The sequence below is a fragment of the Rhinolophus ferrumequinum genome, chromosome 21 (assembly GCF_004115265.2).
Source record: "Rhinolophus ferrumequinum isolate MPI-CBG mRhiFer1 chromosome 21, mRhiFer1_v1.p, whole genome shotgun sequence".
NCBI classification, from domain to species: Eukaryota; Metazoa; Chordata; class Mammalia; order Chiroptera; family Rhinolophidae; genus Rhinolophus; species Rhinolophus ferrumequinum.
Window position 1 is genome coordinate 25,273,450 of NC_046304.1, and position 21,401 is coordinate 25,294,850.

General features: G+C 34.3%; 1 protein-coding gene across 12 annotated transcripts in view; it reads left to right on the forward strand.

Moving 5' to 3' along the window:
- The window catches only part of BCAS3 (BCAS3 microtubule associated cell migration factor), a 514,510-nt gene that overhangs the window by 219,822 nt on the left and 273,287 nt on the right, over positions 1 to 21,401 (forward strand). For 9 of the 12 annotated variants that reach the window (XM_033091257.1, XM_033091254.1, XM_033091253.1 and 6 more), the window contains exons 17-20: positions 690 to 734; positions 8,316 to 8,440; positions 10,702 to 10,867; positions 12,819 to 12,919. In XM_033091257.1, coding sequence (XP_032947148.1) covers positions 690 to 734; positions 8,316 to 8,440; positions 10,702 to 10,867; positions 12,819 to 12,919 — 437 coding nt within the window. The remainder of the gene's footprint in view (positions 1 to 689; positions 735 to 8,315; positions 8,441 to 10,701; positions 10,868 to 12,818; positions 12,920 to 21,401) is intronic. The other 3 variants (XM_033091255.1, XM_033091262.1, XM_033091261.1) reach the window with 1 other exon arrangement.

Here is a 21,401-nt window from a genome sequence, read left to right on the forward strand (position 1 = left end):
TTGTGGCTCTAGTTGACCGAGTCCAAGCTAGCTCTATGCAGGCCAGGTGGAGGAAGCTAATCTCTTGTATCACTGGTAAGAGAAATGCCTGTTTCCTGAAATGTGACCCTAAATGAAAATAAATCATACTACTTGTATTTAGTGTTTATTCCTTTGGCCAGCAATATGCAGTGCAACTTACTGGAAATTAGCAGCTTAGAAATATGTGCTTCTTTTCTATGGCTCTTAGACTGCAACCGGTGAACAGCAGACGATGCTTAGTTAATTTTTTTATTGAGTTATCTTTAGCTAGTTTTAAACATTCCGTGTCACACAACCACACATCTGTTGCTACCGATCCCACTCTTTCCTCCATCCGATTATTCCATTTAACTTGTACTTTGTTTTAAAGGGCCTCAGAAGTGAAATTTATTTTATTTTACCGTAGGAACCCTGCAGGGGTACTCCAGAAAAGGGGGAGAAATAGAACACTTTGAAATACCTTACCCTTTGAAAATTAAGGGACTTGTTACGACACGTCATTTTTATTGGTTATACAGACTCATTAGTATCTACAGCTGAATTACAAATGATTACTAATTTTTTTAGTTATTTTATCCATACTCTATTACAGTATGATACATGTATTTGTTCATGTTAAATGAGTTTTCCTCTAATTTTTTGTGCATTTTCCCCCCTTTTCCATAAAGGCCTTATCTGTTTGGAGCGGGGTGTTTTTCCATAAAAGCTCCATGGTGAGTCCCAGTTCAGTCCCGCATGCCTAATTCATTTGTTGTACTCAGAAAATAACTGTTTTGTACTGTTGTTTTCAGTTGCATGGCCTGATCACAGATAGATGCACCAAATTCCTGAATACTTTGTAGATGGGACATGAATGTTGCTATTTAAGCTTTAAAAGAGCAGTTTTCCTGGTTTTACTTCATTTCTTGAAATGTCAAATTTAAAAAACCCCACAGATTAATATTAAAGAGAAAGAAATTAGAAGAGTTTTCTCATAATACTAGTGTATATTATAAGACGAGGCTAACGCCCAAGTATTATAGTAATAGAAGCTCCCTATACATGTCATGCTGAATTGAACATCGGACGACATGATTTATTTTGAAATATAAATATATTTAAGGTATGCTAAAAATACCTATAAATTTTTACTGCATTTTATTTGGTACAAAGGAACAAAAGTCACTTCTGTTTTGAATAATTCGGTGTTTAAGGAGCTATAAGATGAGGAAATTTGTGTTTCACATAAAAACTCCTAAATAATTTATTATTTTGAGTAACTAGCACCTACTCACCATAACGTATGTATTTTGGAAGTTCCTTATATAACAAAGCATAAAATACAACTGTCCGATTAGACATGATGAACTTTGGAAAGAAACAATATATTTAATACTTTTATATAAAGATGTAAAGTAGTATGCATTTAGATCCTGGTATACTATGTTTAACATAATGGTTAAGAGTTAGGGCTCCAGTCAGACTGCTTAGGTCTTAAATACCAGCTCAGGCACTTCCTACCTATATTATCTTGGGTGATTTTTTAAAACCTTCCTGATTTTTGGTTTCCTTATCATTAAATGCACTTACCAGTAACACCCACCTCATAGGTTCATTGTAAAGATTAAATGAACTGACAATATAAATTGCCTAGAACAGTGCCTGATACATAATAAGAGCTCAGTAAATGTTAGCTGCTACTATTACTATTTCCTTTCTTATTTCAGGGAAAACAATACCAACTTTGAAAAGATGTTTCTTTAAATTAGATCATGGGTTTTTTGTTGTTGTTGTTTTGTTTTTTTGTTTTTTTGCTTTTGAAAGTGAGCCAAAAAGAAGTTTCGAGCAATATAACTTATGTCAATTTTATAAATTTAGTCAGAATATTTAAAAGAGTTCTGCACATATATGTGTAGTTCTCGTAAGACTACTGGGAATTGTTCATACTTTCCAATTTTTCCTTGAAATGCAGCATCAAAATTAGGACACAGGTTGTGAAACTATTTTAAACAAATTCAGGGTATAAACGAATAAAAATTCCACGAAAGTCCATCTTTATTCTTTTTGTTAACTAGATTTCTTTTACAAACAAATAAGATACATGAGTCTTACTTAGGAGCTTATAGTGAGCATTCAATTTTTAAATGCCAGATCAACATAGGACAAAATTTCTTTGTAGACTAAACTTAGAATTAAATTCCTTTTTAGGATAAATGTCTCATTCTAAGTACAAAGAAAAGAGTTTTAGTATGTTAATAAAGATTGAAGCTTTAGCATTAGAAATAAAGATGGAGTAACAAATGTTGTATGTTAAGTAAGAAAAGTCCATTCCTTCAACAGCTTATGTGCTCCTCAAATTTAAGCAAAAGCACTTGTCAACCAGAAATGATTTGAGGTTGAAACAAGATTAAAAGAGCCAGATTAAAGAAAGGGATATATGAAATATAGTAGACTTTTAAATCATTGCCTGTCTTTTAGAAGACTGCTTTGTGGTTTGTTTGATGCCATCGTTAGCTCACAAGAAACTCGTTTTTAGTCACTTATGCTAGCCTAAAAGATCCTCCCTTAAAATATGTTCCTTTACTAGTGGTGCATGTTTTTCCCATTAAGATCTTAATGAAACCTCAAATTAGGGCAGCAAAATGAATATAAATTTGACAACTTCTTCCATGTTGTTTATAAGAGCTTCTTTGTTTTAACAGTTTTTGCTATTTTTCCATGATACTTAGCATTCAACTTGAGAATGTTTTTACTCCTCTGAAATAAAATCTTATGCTAAATAAATATGTTTATAGTACTTGCAGTTGTAGGGTAGTATTTGTATTTTGGAAGAATATGAAGTTTTTACAGTTCCTCTTAAAATGTTATATAAATTTCATACAAAATTTGTATTTCACGTTGCAAGATTATGCTTTTGATCACAATTTCTACTAATTCTTTATTCAAATCTTTATTCAAAAAATTCTTTATTCAAACTTCAATCTTTGGTAAACTTGTTTAATTGTTGAAATTCGTGTACTTTCTGATGAGTCAGTTTAAAATAATGTCCTTCCCTTTGATAACAAACTAAGCTTGTTGGAAGGTTAACTATGCAGGCCGTCTTCGACATTTTAGCTCCTTTATACATTCTGGGGATTATGTATCCTCCAGGATATTTTTGAGTTGGAATGACTATTAAATAAAGTAAAAGAATTACACATATGGTATACGTTTTTAATACAGAAATTTTAAGAGAAATAGCTGTTGTGAGTTTTTAAAAATGAATTTTGCTTTCAGTATCACAAATGAGTAACAAGTATTTATTGAGTTCCTGATGTGCATGTAGTACTGTGTTTAAGCTACTGTTATTTTTGATTTGCAAATCAAAAGAAAAAATATATACATAACAGTGCAGACAAAAGTCCATTTGAATATATCCCTTCCTCAGAACCTGTCTGTATTATATAAGGTTAATTTTAAAGAAGAATTAAAACTTACATATCAAATTATATTTAAAGTTTTAATTAGCACTGTCTGAGAGTACTTGATCTATATACAAATCATTCATTTAAACTAAGGTTCTTTTGAGAATGTTGAAAAATATTATAATTTCATTTTTGGAAGGTAAGATTTATATGGAGAGGAGAATCTTTTCTTAGCTGCAAAGTTTATATAAATTTGTTAAATCTTTAAAAACAATTCGTGATAGAATAATTTTAGATTTATTATTAATATCTTTACTTAAAATAAAATGCTTTCAGTTCCCCATCTTAGTTCTTATTTTAGAAAAATAAAGTTGAAAGTGAGAGAAAACTTCTAAATTTCTTTTAAAAGCTTAATTTAATCACAGTGAGGAATATAAAGAAAAGTTTTTCTTTAACACAGAGACATTACACCACTTGTAATTCTTACATCAATGTTGTGTCTAGCATTTAAACTGAAACAGTATTGACTATACCCTTATGTTTTAGAAAAGGAAAGAAACGGTGCTTCTATCTCAATTGAGCTCATTCCAGGCTTGTGTCCTTCTAAATAAGGCATTGGACCTCATTGCTGCTTTTCATTCCATCTACAGATAAACCACTTTATACCCTGTTCTATAGGACATAGTAAAATTATCCAGATAGGCATCATTTCCTTATAATTTTAAAGCAGATATCATTAGAGTTTTGCCTTTTTTTTTTCTTTGCAGTAGAGTGTGGAGGAAAAAAAAAACAGTCAAGAGAAATTCAATATGTTAATCTGACTGGATCACATAACACAGTAAAAGCCAATGGGTAACTTCAGTAGTCTTAGTAAATAATTTTAAAGATGTCCTAATGTTAATGTCCCCAGAACTTCTGATGGCAGTGAAAGTGATTCTTATTCTATGGTTAGATGGCTAAGTCTCCCAGAAGAAATGACAAAAAGTTCAACTCCTGAGTTTTTATTTAGTAGCACCTTTTGTATTCATTTTGCTTTTTTTTGTTTCTTTGTATGTTTTTGTTATCTTATGTCAAGTTTAGTAACTGTGATGTTTTATGATCATTGTTTTGCGTGATATGGAGAAAGTCGAATTCATTCCATTTTTCTTTTACGTTTTGTTTACAAGTTAAGTCAAATACTTTTTATTTTTGAACTTGGGGTCATTTCTGATGGGCTTAGGGGAGTAAAGAGCAGCAGTTCTCAGCAGAAAGGCGTCCATCATCCTATCAGTATGTTCTGTTCTCATTTATAAACATAACACAATTGAATTTCTGGACATCCATATACATTGAAATTTTTTATATCGTATTATTAATTTAATCAACTAATAAATAAATGAGAGAAAGCCTCCAAACATCCAGAGGTATTCATATTAAACTTGCAAATGCTTTTTGATGGGACTTATTAAGTCCCTTTCAGAGGATAAAAAGAGCTATTGAGAGCAAGAAAGAAAAAAAAGGATAGTATTGGAATGCTTTCCTAAAATGGTTGGGTCACCCATCTATAAGTGAACACGATGTACAAGTCTAGCTCTTTTTACTTTTATTCCTTTCACATATACATATCATTTTTTCAGTGTTTTTCTGCCAACAAAGGTTATTTTGCAATAGAGATATTCTGGGTCATTGTGGAAAAATTCAGTTCTGCTTCTACCCATCATTCCTAGTATTGGTCTTTTTAAAACTTAGGATGAAGGGCAAATTCAGTCAAAATCAAAGTTTTTCCATTGGGGTGTATTACACAAAAAAAACTTTATTAATAGTAATCTTTAGATTATTTCTCCTTTTTATTTTCCTGAAAGTCTATATACACACATACACATATTTTTATGTTGTTTTGCGTAAATACCATAGTCATTTCAAATATAGACTGATAATAGAAATAACTTGTTATGAATATGTTCACCACAGCTGCCCCATACTCAATACACAGCACTATGCCCCATAGGTGGTAGCAATTTATTTTCAGGGATGAAAGCTCTTGATTACTTATTAAACACAAACTTTTACTAATGTGATTTATTAAGGCCTTATCTGAGGCAAAAGAAGAAATAAGGCAGTATAAGAATAAAATAGATCATTCTTTACATAATTTTAAGCATACTTTTACTATAAGATACATATTCTCTGCAGGGGATAATGAGTTTATGTAAAATGATACTATGTTGATGCTTTTTTGTTTTGTGTTCAGAAGCTGAATTATATGTAACATTAAAGAAATGTAAGAGATTTTAACTTTTGACATTGGCTGATTAAACTGTAAGCTAGTAAACATGCAGAATATATTTTTATGGCCAAAGAGCAAATTGATGTCCTATCATATTCCTACTTGTTATTGTTATGCTATAAAGGTAGCCATCCCAACCAGTAGCAACTATTTTTAAGTCTGTGTTGGATGCATACTTTAGATGCACTATCAACTCTCTTAAGAAGTGGCATGCTTACTTGTTTTCTATCTTGTTGCTCACTGCATGATTTAAGAAACGAAAACAAAAATAGCATTCTGTAATTTGCAAAGAGCTTTGAATTTATTCTTGTGAAGCTTATTTGTACATTGTAGTCCTATTGTTCACTGATGGTGATTCTAGTAAAAACACTTAGTCACACAGTTGGAAACACCTTTCAGAAATTTCTGGAATGGTTATTTCTCTCTCCTCCTCCCTCTAACCTCCCAAAACTCCTCTAAGTGTTAAAAATGACCAATGAAACTTAAAAGATGCCACTTACAGTAACTTAACAGCTCGATGATAGTAGTTCAGTGATGGAAATAAAGGCTGAAGGAGTGTTTCCATTCTAAGGTAGTACAACAGAGAGCATCATACCCAGAATAGTTCTGATCCTGGTTCCCTGAGTACCAAGGGATCGTGCATGTTTGTTCAGGTGCAGGTGGATGGTAGTCTTCTTTTCTGTTGGTAGGTTATTGCGCTTGTGGCAAATGCACCAAGGAGGACGTGAAACTGTAGAACCGGATTTATTGCCTCACAGAAACTTTTACAAAACTATGTCTTTATTCCCTGTCAGGGTAGAAGTCTGACTGTGATTGGTGTTGGTATTTTAGGCATAAATGTGATCTTTATGGATAACAGTGTAAAGTGTTTAAGACATGTTAATGATGGAAAGAAGAGATCTTTTCATATACGGCAACATACTTTACCATGGATTTGGTACAAAGGGAGAGACCCAAAAAACCAGTAACGGTGGCCTCTGATCCAGACTTACTGTTTCCCTAGCAGGGAGATGTCAAAACAGAAGATTTGGGAAATAAAATATGTGAGTGACTATTTCAAGTGTCATAAGAACCTGGAAACTGGGATTACCAAAGCAAAGACTAATTTTTAAAACATTAGTCTTTTAGAAGAGAGTTAACATTACTGAGTACTATGATATGGGAAGGCACTTCCCTTAAAGCTTTATGTGCTCTACCTGATACAGTGGTTGAGCACACACCAGAATTTCCTAGAAGACTCCTTAAAAAAAAACACAAATTGTTAGGCCCAACCCCCAGAGTTTTCTGATTCAGTAGGTGTGGGGTGTGGTCTATGAGCGTGTTAAGAAGTTCCCAGGTGGTACTACTGGTCAGGGATCACATTTTGAGAACAAATATAATAATCCTTAAAAGAACCCTATGAGATAGGCATTATTATTTTTATTTTATATAGGAGTAGTCTGAGCCCTGAGAGGTTAAATAAATTAACCAAAAGTCACATAATTAATTGTGGTAGAATTGGGATTCAGATTCAGGTTTCTTCCTGACTTCAAAAACCAATCTTTCTCCATCCATCCATACTTTATTAAAAGATAAAGAGATAAAGGATAGTGAGCAAAGGAAGGAAGAAATGTTACTTGACGTTGGAGACTGACTAGTAGAGTAGGAACATCTGAGCTCTGTTACTCTTGTGACCCAGCTGGGCTGTGAACTTGACCGGTGTATGGTGAGGTTATTTTCTGGCCTATGAATTAGAGAAAATAATACCACCATTTATCTAAGGTGGTTAGTAAAATTGCTAATGAGCTTTGAGGAAGCCTTTGACAAATCAAAAAAGAAGAGAAATATAGGATTTGAAAGATGATGAAAGTTTGATGTTAGAAGTTGATGGTATGAAAGCAGATGTGGGGAAAACACAGAGAAAAGCAAGTGCTTTTCTTTTTTCCTTTTTTAGCAAGTGCTTTTTAATGGTAGTTATGTGAAATTGTAGCAGTTATTTAATGTGTCCTTAAACATATGAGAAACAGAACAAAAATAGACACCTCATTTTCACAAACCCACAAAGAAAAACTAAATGAATTGGAAGATCAATGAATACAGTTGCATTACATTATAGATCTTCTTCTCATTCATTGTGTAACTACATAGCATTGTGGCTGAGAGCATTTTCAGGGTTTCATTTTGTGTCATCTCGTTATTTTCATTCATGCTGTCTTCATTCAACTGTATTGTCAATCCTGCATCTTTTATATCAAAATGGTAAACTATTTTATTATTGTGAGATGTTCATGCTGGTTCTGTTGTTCCACTTTGAAATCTCCAAGGAAATGTTATCCATCTGAAAAGAAGTGACTTGGATTCCACCAGCACCTACTTCAAAAAGGAATTAATTTTTATTGGTCTTATATGTTGCTATTCTGATAATATTCTGAAACTTTGAACTAATTTTACTTTTCTGCGGAACACAGCCTCACACCACCAGTTACTACTTCAGGCAAAATGCATGTCCACACTGGAGGGTTTGAATACTGAGGGGTAGAATTTTAAGGAAAATGTATCATTACCTTAAGGACTGTGAGTTCATCATGCTAATTTTTTTACTATCATTTTATTTATTTTTGTGAGTTCATCATGCTAATTTTTTTACTATTATTTTATTTTTTAAGCAAAGTTAAACCACCTCCACAAATTTCACCCAGTAAGTCGATGGGAGGAGAATTTTGTGTGGCTGCAACGTTTGGGACATCCAGATCGTGGTTTGCAAATAATGCAGGTCTGAAAAGAGAAAAAGGTATGTAGTTTTACTGAGGCTTAAACTTGCCATTTGTGGTTTTTGTTTCTTGAGGAAAATTCATAGCAGTTCTCCTTAAATATTCTTGATCCCAATAATCTAGAAACCAATTTTTCCATTCACTTAGCATGTCTCTCAACTCAAGCTAAGACGAGAAGAAAGGCTATCCTGTTACTGTAAATGTTAAATAAATTGCCCATTAAGTGTTTTTATTTTGTTTTGTTGGTGACAATCTACAGGTGTTCTCAACATTGTCACCTCCATGCCATTATATGTAGCTTTTACATTTATGACAAGCTGACTTCACACCTTTGTCTCTGAAACGTAGAGAGGAAAACCTTGTGATCCTTATTTGAGAGATGAAGAACTTGAGATCAGTGAGTTTAAATACCTTAGCTAAAAGCACTAGTTAATAAGTGATGGTTTCAGAGTTTGAACCTGGGTGGGTTTCCTTTTTTTCTTTAAAAAAAAAAAAAATTTTTTTTATTGGGGAATATCGGGGAACAGTGTGTTTTTCCAGGACCCATCAGCTCCAAGTCCAGTCTTTTTTTTTTTTTTTTTAAATCTAGTTGTGGAGGGCACAGCTCAGCTCCAAGTCAAGTCGTTGTTTTCAATTTAGTTGTGGAGAGTACAGATCATTCATTGGCCCATGTGGGAATCGAACCGGCAACCTAGGTGTTATGAGCACTGCGCTCTAACCAGCTGAGCCAACTGGCCACCCTGAACCTGGGTTTTCTAATGCTAAATCTTAAAAAAAAAAAACCACCAACAACAATTCTGCCATGTCATGAATTAAAAGATAAAAACAGGCTCCCACTCAGAAATAAGGGACCTCTTTTATGATAAAAGATGCTCCTTTGATTTTATATAGTTTTTTTTTAATCCCTGCTTTGATCACCAGGATTAATACCTAAAATGTTTATATAATTACTGTTTAGTATGTGATTGCTTATTGTTTCTGTGTAGAAGAGAATGCCTGCATTCATGGACCAAGTACTTAATTTTGAATAAGATTCTCCCCTTATTTTAGCAGTATTAAAGTAGGTCACAAACTGAGTTGTTCGCGAGGCACTTCTTTGAAGAGTTCCACAGGCTGTATTGTTCTTGGCAAAATGGTTCTCCTTTACACTTAATCCTGGCAGTCAGACATCAGCCCTTTCCCTGTTATCGACTTTCAGTGACCCTTTCCTCGGAAATAGGATCTCAGGCACAGCAGGTTCTTTACCTAAGTGGGAGAGGATACAGTGAAGTATGCAAGCCTTCCATTTTCTTATCCCATCTTTATTTTTTTGTTACCTCCTTCGCTTTAATGATGCTATCAAAATGACTTTTTGTTGCTAGTTAAAACCCTCTGTGAAGCTCGATTTCAAATGCTTCTCCCTTCTGTTCTAATTACCCTTTTAACTTGCTACTCCTTTATGTCCCACTGACTGGTCATTAGCCATTTTCTCAAATCAGCTGTAATTGATTCCTCTGGCATAGAGATAAGGTGACCCACCCAGCATTCATGAGTGATTTTATATGCTCCTAGGTTTACTGTAAAACCCGAGATAGAGGACTAAACCTGTTTTGGTAGTGAGGACATGTGTACTCCTTATAAAGTCATTTGATTAGATCCATATTCAGCACCTGACCTCAAAGTATGACTGGTCTTCATTTACCACGGGGGCCAGTGATCCTACTGAGAGGAAAGAAGGACGAGGTTGGGGGGAGGAGGATGCATGTGTTGTTCATGTTTGTTTGAATCCAGAAATTTAAAAGAGAAAGTTTTCCGAGAGAAAGTAGATGGGAAGTGAGGCCGATACAGGCATACAAAGAGTACTCCATGCACTTGAGTTGGTACCGCCTGTGTAACTAAATCTTAATCTATACAGTGTTCCTTTTCAATCAGTCCTTCCCTGTCCCACCTGATATCATTCATTTTTCATAACGTGGGACAAATTACATTGCTGACAAATACAAAAGACCGCAAAATATTGTTTTACCATGTTAGAATTACGTATATTTACATCGTTCTTAAAATACATGGCTTAATACCTTAAAAATATTTTGACAGCATAGAGATGTTCCTGTTCATTAGCACAAACTTATAAGAGGCAACATTTAGGCAAGGAGCAGGCTCCATGTGAAAAATTTCTGCCGTCTTATTTTCTCTCAGTCGCCTCAGGAACCCACTGCAAGGTCATTCATTAACTTGTAAGAATTACGCTGTGCTCCTTTTGTGCCATTATCACATATCCGTGTACTGCTTCTCTTTGTAGATCAGTCCAAACAAGTCGTGGTTGAATCTCTCTACATCATTAGCTGCTATGGGACCTTAGTGGAGCATATGATGGAGCCACGGCCGCTCAGTTCTGCCCCCAAGATTAGCGATGACACTCCACTGGAAATGATGACATCACCTCGAGCCAGCTGGACTCTGGTTAGGTAGTGCCTCCTTTCATTTTTTTTTTTTAACAGCTTTATTGAGGCACAAAATATTAAAAGTTTATGATTTAATAAGGTTTGGCATAAGTATAATAATGAACATTATAAATATATCCATCGCTTCCAGATGTTGTCTAGTGCCTCTTTTGATATCTCCTTCCTGCCCTCTTTATCCCTACCTCACACACAGAGACTGCAGGCAACTGCTTATCTGCTCTCTGTTCCTGATTAATTTACATTTTCCAGAATTATATATAAATGGAATCATGGAGTGTGTACTCTTTTTCTGTCTTGCTACCTTCACCCAGCAAAATTACTTTGATTCATCCCTGTCGTTGCATGTATCGATAATTGATTCCTTTTTAAATTGAGATATAATTCACATATACTACAGCTCACCCATTTAAAGTGAATTTCCACTGGGTTGTGCACCCATCACTGCAGTCAGTTTTCATCATCCCCAAAAGAAACCCCACACCCGTTAGCAGTCACTCTCTATTTTCCCCCAATCTTTCAGCCCTAGGCAACCACCAGTTTACTTTCTAGCTCTAGATTTGCCTTTCAGGACATTTCATATAAATAGAATCCTCTCAAATGTGACCTTTTACATCTGACTTCTTTCACTTAAGGAATGAAGTCCTGATACAAGCCACAGCATGGATGTTTCCAAGCTCCATCCATGTTGTGGCTTGTATCAGAACTTCATTCCTTTTTATGACTAAAGAATATTCCATTGCATGGATAGACCATATTTTGTTTATCCATTCATCATTTGAGGGACATGTCTGCCTTTCAGGTGTCATGAATTATGCTCCTAAGAACATTCATGTACAAATTTTTGTGTGGTCGTATGTTTTCGGTTGTCTTTGGTATTTGCCTTGGAGAACACCTCCTTTTGAACTCCTTTCTCCTTGCATCTTTGTGTAACCTTTTCTAAGACTTGGGTTGTTGTTTTTTTTTAACCCACATGTAGAGCTTTAGTGTTTCCCCTATTTCTAGTCTTATGCTCACTGAAAAGAGAGAGTACATTGAGACAGCCATTAAAGGGAATGGAAACTAATATAAATAGATTAGAGGGTTTCCTTTAAAAGTGATTCACCAAGATACAATGGTTAAGCACTGTAGAAATGTTTGTTAAGAATTGGAGTCCTTCTCAAAAGTGCATAATCATTCAAGTCTTTATAAGCCAGTATAAAGATTGAGAAATAAAATCTAAACTAAAGCCTGTTCAATATAGTATACAGTGGTCCAGGGGAGACAGAAAAAAATTGGCCCTGACATGTATGGAAGGAAACAGACAAAGATGGATATAAAAATGATCCCTCTCCTTCTGACATTTTAAAATATTCTTATATTGATTTTTGAAGGCTCCAGCATTCTTTACTACTGCTTTACTGCACTGGATTAATCTGATCAATATCTTATTTATCAAGCTATTTATAAGTAGGCAGATCTAATTAAAATTACTGCCCCACCATTGTTGAAATAAGTGTCTTATTTTGGAACGCAAATGCTAATTAGGTTATAAAAAGTCAAACATTCACATGACTTTTTTTCAACCAATTTTCCCTGCTTTATTCCATTTTAAAATACACACATTCTGAGACTAGAGGCTCTAATAATTGTCCTAAGTTAGGTAAAATTAGAACTACTTAGTTGTGACATTTGAATTCCACACTTTCTCTCTAATAGTTTGCACATCTTGTCTATTGGAGGGTCTTCTGCTTTAAACTGCTATTGGCTGTATGCAATTTGTATGACTCCCTGCCACCTTTTCATTCTTTTTAAGCAGATGGCCTTGTGTTTCAGGTTTCAGCACTCCAACAAGTTCATTTGAATGATTACAAAGGTAGTGTGAGTTTATATCACTGTCTCTAAGTGGCGACAGTGATGGTGATTTACATCCCGTCTATTAAACTTCAATATTCCCGTTCTTCTGCTGTTTCCTTAGAACTCCTCAGTGGAATGAATTGCAGCCGCCCTTCAATGCAAACCACCCTCTGCTCCTCGCAGCAGATGCTGTGCAGTATTATCAGTTCCTGCTTGCTGGCCGTGAGTAGTTCCCATTGTTTTTTCCCTTCCGGACAGCAGTTTGAGACTTCTTAAAACGCTGGCTTTGAAGGCCACCGTGCATGGTCCATAGGCCATAAACAACCAGCCCGAGGCAAATGAGATACTCACTGCAAGTGTAAACCACAAGCCTTAGCGTATGCTAAGTCTGCCTCTGGCTGTTCACATTCCCTGGCCAGGAGAGATGCCCCCCCCCCCACAATTATGTACATGGATAGGGACTATTTGGTGGGCCCGAAAGTATTTTTAAAAAAGATGATACTAGGGTATAATAAACGGTCATAAAAATTGGTGTTTATTTCGGACATAAAAAAAAATTAAGCGCTGTTTTTCACTGTGAAAACGGTATCAGCAGGATTTCCTCTTGGTGGAATTTCACTTGCAGTAATGAAATAATGATTGCAACTTCATTGGGTTTTTGTTTGCTTACATTCATATTAAGCCCTCACATTTGTATAGATTGGCTCGAGTTTTTTTTTTCTAACTTAAGGAGAAAATGTACATCGAGCAACAAACAAAATAGCCTTGTTTGTAAGGGAGGCAATGAAAAGACAGTTTAATATTTATTATCCAGTTTATGGTCATAGAATTAAAAATTCTTTACAATTATAATTCAATTTTGTAGAATTGACTGGATTTTTAATTTAATCTGATGGGTTGGAGCAGTGCATGTTTTTAAGAAACTTCCTAAAAATCATCATTGACATGTTTTTAATGGAGTTTTGTTGTATTGAACTTATTATCTTGCTTGGCTTTATTATATAACATGAAGTAAAATATTTCCAAAACTATTTTATTTTATGTTTATAACGTGTTATATATTATACTGAAAACAGAGAAAATTTATTGACTTTGCTCTAAAGTTATGAAACTCCATAACTGTAACAAATAGTTGGCAGTCTTGTTCTCTTGTATAATTGAACTCACTGATTCTTCCAGCATGTATTACTGACTTCTCTGTGTTGGGCACTTGTTATTTAAATGTGATTAGTACGTGGCTTCTGTCCTCACTGAATTCATTATCTATTTTGGGAGGCAGGTATTTAATGGAAAAGTAAAATAAAATGAAATGGGTGCATCAGTGAAGAACTGGGTTATATTATACTTTGAACTATGAGAGCAATGAGTTAAGTTGCTAAAGCCTTCATAGAGTATGTAAGTGGTTTTCTGGTTCAAGAAGCCGAGTACATAAAAGTTGTTAGGTTCTACGTTATCTAAGTATATGTTTAACTCTATCATATGAATTGGGAAAAAATGACATTTATACAATAGCTACTTAAAATCGTGAAAACATTTTCGTCTGCCTCTCATCATGGGTAAAAATAACTAATTGTTAAAGTGAGTATACTTGACTCTTTCAGAATTAATGCTAGTTTATTTGTTACTTTGATAGGTCTTAAGCAGACCAACATTAGCAAGTCCCAAATATGTACCACAGAGATATGGGCAAAAACCAAATACAACTACCGTGTTTCCCCGAAAATAAGACCGGGTCTTAGATTAATTTTTGCTCCAAGAGATGCATTAGGGCTTATGTTCAGGGGATGTCATCCTGAAAAATCATGCGAGGGCTTATCTTCCGGGTAGGTCTTATTTTTAAGGAAACACAGTATCTCTATCCCTTTAATTTTTTTGTTCCAGCAAATTAAACTGCTTGACATTATTTGATTTTAGCAGCTCTAAACATCTTTGTCCAGAACTACAAAAATCCCCAGGTGCCCGGTTAAAAAACCACTACGGTAGGCGGTAGGTAGCACACTTTCAAATGTTTTCAGGCATTGGAATGACACCATCAGAAATGCATTTTAGAAAGATCACTCTGGCAGTGTTGTAATAGGAGGTTCAGAGGAGGGGCAGGGAATGACGGCTCTGTGATCCTGGGGCAAGATATGAGAGGGTTTTAATTAAAGCTGTATTACAGAGAAGACAAGACAAACCTGTGAGATGTTGCAGAGTTGGAATAGAAAGAAATTAGAGACAGTTTGAAAGAATGTAGTCACTGATGATTCTATGGTTTCTGATTAAAATATGTAATATAACACATTTCATGTAGCCGTGGGATAGGATGAAAAGGCCTGGGTTTCAGTTACAGAGCATTTCTCTGTACCTTGATAAATATAAAATACCAATAATAATACTTGCTTATGTAAAGGTGATATTACGGTCAATGAGGTGATGCAAAAGTCCTTTAAAAACTGTAAAACAGTATACTTGTATACATGTAAGCATCATTCTGTACCTTTCTTTCTTATCTCAAAAATGTATATCTTTAAATAATAGACTTCAGGGACTTAATAATGGAATATCTATTATGGCTACCTGATTTTGTCCATGTTATAATACCCCAGTGACAGGCCATAATTAATTTGCTTTTTCTTTTTTTGTGAATGTTAGTATAGATGCAATTTAAAAGTTAAAAAAAAATACCTAAGAGGTAATTCTGTAATAATTATTGTATTGCTTCTTTACATTGAGAGTAGAGACACAGAATTCGTCTGGATTTTAAAGTCATCTTTTCTTATATAAAGAAAGGCTATTTGATTGAGAATCCTGGACATGCCAGTATATTACATTATTGAGGCAATTAAATATGCAAAACATGGACAAAAGCCTGAAATACAATTGGTAAAAGCAATGCCCATTTAGAGACAATGCCTTTACCTGCCCATCTGTTGAACCCTTTATGCAAGATAGAACCTCATTAAGACTTTCTTATGACTCTCTTGTTTTCTCTCCAGTTCCCCTTACTGAAGCCATTTGAAAAGATGTAACGTCTTAAAGCAGCAGTATACCATAGCTGATGCCAGGAAGTTTTTGATTAACTTAACCATATTGAAAATCACCTCTGATTACCTAACTTGAAGACTATTGATAAATATATTACTGAAAGTATTTTCGAACATAACCATTTGGAGTAAGACTCTAATGCAAACTTCACAAATGTTGCAAGCATTTTCTTTGGTTGTATTTGGATCTGTGGATCAAGTGAAGCAGACTTGTGCAAACTCCGGAAGTTATAATAATAGTAGACAAAGAATGATGTAAATGGAAATTGGAGAGAGACTTTGTCTCAGGGAGAAGAGAGTAGGAGAGCAGGATGTTTAGCAAGGAATCCTCACTCCCCTTCCAGCACTGTAATCATAATAGATACACTGTTAGTTGATAAACAAAGTTCTGCATATATGGCCAAAGGGTGACTGGTTGGGGAGGGAAAGGGAAACCTGCCTGAAACACTAACAGCGTTTTACCTAACCTTAAAAGTGAAGTAAGTCAAAACTCCAAATTTTGGATTCTTAACTGTAGTCACATTTCCTACCTGTATTAATTGAATGGAATGATACAAAATGGAGGAATTTTGGTGTATCATTGAATCATCCTAGAATACCCCTCACAGAGGACTTCTTTGTTATTAGGTTGAGCCATAGAAATTGCCATTTTGAGTAAGTAAAAAACGTCAAATAGCAGCAAATTCATAATAGTTTGAGTAGATTGTGAATGTACAGATTGTAATCTAATCTTGCTATATAGCTCAATAAAGGTAAAAAGTCAAGAATCTAGTATCAAAAAATGTTTTGCCTTGGTGATAAGAAATCATGGGAATAGTTTATAAAAAGATTATAGCAGAGGACATTAGTGATTTTTTTTCCTTAAAAAATTATATACTCTAGTTACCCTTTCTAAAATAGGCATTTTATTTCAGTGTATTCCTTTGCCAAAAAACAAAGATAAACATTAGAAGAGACTAACAAATATCAACCAGCTTTGAATATGATCGCAAAGCAGACAATAACTTTTTCTTTAGTCAGCTTCAGAGCTTCCCAAATTGTAAATTAAAAACAGGGCTTAGTGAGTTGACTTGGGGAAGTTTTATTTAGGGGAAAAATAATGTTTCCTCCTTTTCTTTCAGGTAATTGGGCAGCAGCAGTATTTTTAAGTTGCTGACATTAACTAGCTTTGTTGGGGGGAGGTCAGACTTTGAACTTCTTTCTAAAATAGTCCATGAGTATGTGAGAAGTTCCTCTCTAAACTTACTGAGTTTTCTTTGTTAAGTAGTAACAAAAGACCATTCAACAGAAATATAGCTTTGATACACAACAGAAAGGTGACTGGGATCCATAGAACCTTCCTGTGTTTTATTGGGAATGTAATTGTTTTCCTCTACCTTTTAAGGCATTATAGGAAAGGTGGGGAGACTCTTTGACACCAGATGGGAAGGAATGAAGAACACTGAAAATGGTTAAAACATATAACATATGCTTCAAACAAATGTGTTTCAATTGAATTTCAAATTTTTTTTTGTGTGTGAAAGTAATGTGCTTTGGTTTCATTGAGTATTTCTTGAGGTTCCCTTTCAGTAGTAGCTCCCCACCAACATGGAATAACAGAGATCAGATTTACCATCCTGCCTGAAACAACAACAAAGAACAGAATATATAAAACAACTGTTTTCAAGTCACTGGACATCAGAGAATAAAGGACAGTGATCCTTGAGAGTTGGAAAATAGTGAGGTGAACCCTACCATTGCCTCAGTTTATTACCTTGAAAGATTTTTCTAGACTGTGTTGCAGTGATGGGGAATCCAAGTGGAATACAGAATACACTGCACTCAGAGTCCAGTAAGACCAAGAAAAAGCACCTATCCAGCAAACTACCATGAATTATTATTGTAAAAAAAGTTTTACTGAAACACATACACACCCTTTCATTTATATATTGTCTGTGGCAACTTTAAAATAATAACCTCAAAGTTGAATAATAGTGCAGAAGCCATATGACACACACAGCCCGAAATATTTACTATTTGTTAACTCCTAACCTAGAATGAGCTGGACAGGTTATCAGAGACAATATATCAGCACACAATAAGAACTCAGAAGATCTGCATGCAGTCCTCTAGTGTTCAATATAATACTGATGGCGTGTGGGCAACTACCCCAAGTTGAGGAAACAACCATCAGAGAGTCTTGGCACAAAGCCTAGCGCTCACACAGGGTTGGGGAGAATGACACTAAAACAGTTATTCTGTTTCATATGTTCGTACGAACATGTGTTTCATATGTTCGTACGAACATATGTGTTTCATATGTTCGTACGAACATATGTGTTTCATATGTTCAGAAAGTTAGAGTTGTGGGATATACTAAAAAGACTCAAATCGAAGTTCTAGATATGAAAACCTAGATGTGAAATTTGCACTGGATAAGAGAGGATAAATTAGAAACTGCAGAAGAAAATATTAGTGAAAAGGAAGCTAGGCCAAGAGAATTTATCCAAAATGAAACACACAAAAAGAATTGAAAACAGTTTTGCTGAGCTGTGGGATAACATACTGTGTTTCCCCAAAAATAAGACCTAGCCAGACAGTCAGCTCTAATGCATCTTTTGGAGCAAAAATTGATACAAGACCCAGTCTTATTTTACTATACTATAAGACTGGGTATAATATGATATGATATATAATATGATATGATATGATATAATATAATATAATATAATATAATATAATATAATATAATACCGGGTCTTATATTAATTTTTGCTCCAAAAGATGCATTAGAGCTGAGTGTCTGGCTAGGTCTTACTTTCGGGGAAACATGGTACTTGAAATCAGAAGCCCTGAATCAGGAGGAACAAAACAAATAGCCAAAAAACTTCCAGATCTGATATAAACTATAAACCCACAGATCTAAGAAGATCAATAAATCCCAAGCACAAGAAACACGAAGAAAACCATACCAAAATACTTCACATGAAATTGCTCAAAAGCATTTAGAAGGAGAAAAATCTTAAAAGCAGCCAGAGGAAAAAAAGGTATTACATACTGAGGAACAATGATGAGAATGACAGATTTCTTTTAAATGCTGAAAGGAAACAACTGCTGACTTAGAATTCTGTAACCTCAAAAACTACCTTTCACAGTGAGGGTGAAAATAAAATAGTAGTTTTTTCAGATATACAAAAGATTAAAAAATTTATCAGCAGCAGACATGTTGTACATGAAGTGTTAAAGGAAGTCCTTTAAGCAGAGGAAGAATGACACCAGATGGAAAAGAATGAACACTGAAAATGTTTAGAACATATATGGGGTATTTTTTGTAGTCAAGTCTCTTTATAAATTACTGTGAATACAAAAATAGTATCAATGCAATGTGGTCTTTAAAATATGTGTGTGTGTGTACACACCAATGTATTTTGACTTTAAAACAAATACCTATGTATGGATCTCACATACACACACACACACACACACACACACACACACACACACACAATGAAAACAGTAGCATATAATGGCCAGGAGTGCGGGAAATAAAACTCTAGTATTGTAAGGTTTTTATAGTATATGTGAATGGTATAGGATCGCTTGAAGGTAAACTGTGATGTTAAAGATGCATATTTGCAATCAAAAGCAATCTATGCCAAGAAAGGAAATAAAATGACAACAAATAAGCAAGATGATGTAATTCTAAACATGTCAATGTCTAAACATCCTAATAAAAATTCAGAGATTGTCAAATTGGATAAAAATATAAGCTCCTGTATGTTCTTAGGAGAAGCACACTTTACACCCCAAGTTGCTACATTAATATCAGACTAAGTAGTACACTCCACCCAACAACAGTAGAAAACACATTCTTTTCAAGTGCACAGGGAACATGGACCAATATAGACCATCTTCTGGGCCCTAAAATAAGCCTCAATAAATTTAAAAGCTTTCAAGTCATACAAAGTATACTCTCTGACCACATTGAAATTGAACAAGACATGAATAACATATCTCTGGAAAGTCTACAAATATTTAGAAACAAAACAACATACTCCTAAATAATACGTGGTTCACAGAAGAAATCAAAGGAGAAATTAGAAATTATTTTGAACGGAATAAAAATGAAAAAGAACACATTCATGTCTTAGAATACGCTTCAGCAAAGTAAAAGTAGATTGAAGTATGCAACATGCAACAAGTTGGATGAATCCCATGGACATTATGCCAACTGAAAAAAGCCAAGCTCAAATTTGCATACCCAAAATCGTAAAAGCTCCAAGATAAGAAAAGATTACATTTATATAACATTCTTAAAATGACAAACTTATAGAAATTACCGTTGATTGGGTCTTAGAGACACAGTAGAAGGGAGGATGTTGAATGTGATTGGAAAAAGTGAGGTAGATCTTTGTGCGGAGGGTACAGTTCTGTATCAAATTAACACGTGATAAAACTGAATAGAACTATACACAAACATACACACATATGTACACACACACACAAAATGAGTGTATATAAAATTGTATTTGTAAAGCTGTTGAAACTGGAATAAAGTCTGATTGTACTAATGGCAATTTCTTGGTTTTGAAACTAGGTAAAGGGTGTACACAAGAGTTCTCTGGACCATTGTGCAACTTCTTATGCATCCATAATCATTTCAAAATGAAACTTTTAATGAAAAATAGACAAATGTGTGGGATGGCTCTAAATCAGTACTCCAGGGGAAATTTAAAGGACTAAATGCCAATGTTATAAAAGAGAAAGTTCTGAAATCAGTTCCCTCAGCTTCCACATTCAGAAACTAGAAAAAGTTGAGCACATTAAAGCACAAGAAAGGAAATAATAAAGATCAGAGTAGAAATTAGTGAAACAGAACATAGAAAAACAATATAAAAAATATAGAAAAATAAAAAAAATCAATTAAACCATAATGTTGTGTTGTGGTTTTCCTCTGCTCGGGGTTTATGAGATTACTGGAACTGTGGATGTATAGTTTTCATCAAATTTGAAAAATTTTATGCAATTATATCTTCAAATATTTTTTCTGTTAGTCCCTTTCTCTTCCTTTGTGACAGCAATTATATGTATGTTGACCACTTGATATTTCCAAGCTCACTGATTCTTTGTTAAAATTTTTAAAATTCACTTTTTTCTCTCTGATTTTGTATAGTTTGTATTTTATATATTTAGATATATCAAATCTTATTTTCTGCTTTGTTTAATCTGCTATTATTAATTTTATTTAACATTTTCCCACTTCAGATGTCATATTTTTTATTTCTAGAAGTTCCTTTTGAGTCTTTCTTCTATCTTTCATTTCTTTCCTCATCCATGTACATGTTTGAACACATGGAACATTTATTTTATAATCGCTGTTTTAGAGTCCCTGTGTGCTAATTCTTTTCACCCTGATATTTCTTGGGGTTTTTTTCTTACTGATTGATTTTTCTTCTTGGTATAGGTTGTGTTTTCCTGCGTCTTTTTGTGCCTAATGATTTTTGAAAGGATGCTGGGCATTTTCAGTTTCGTGTTTTTGATCGTGTGGTGGATCGTTTTGTTTTCCTAGCATGCATTCAAGTTAATTGGAATAAACTTGATTCTTTCTATGCTTATTTAAAGCTTTGTCATGGAGGGTTCATAACAGACTTTGCTTTGGGTTAATTTAGTTATTTTGGGAAATAATATAAATCTTGTCT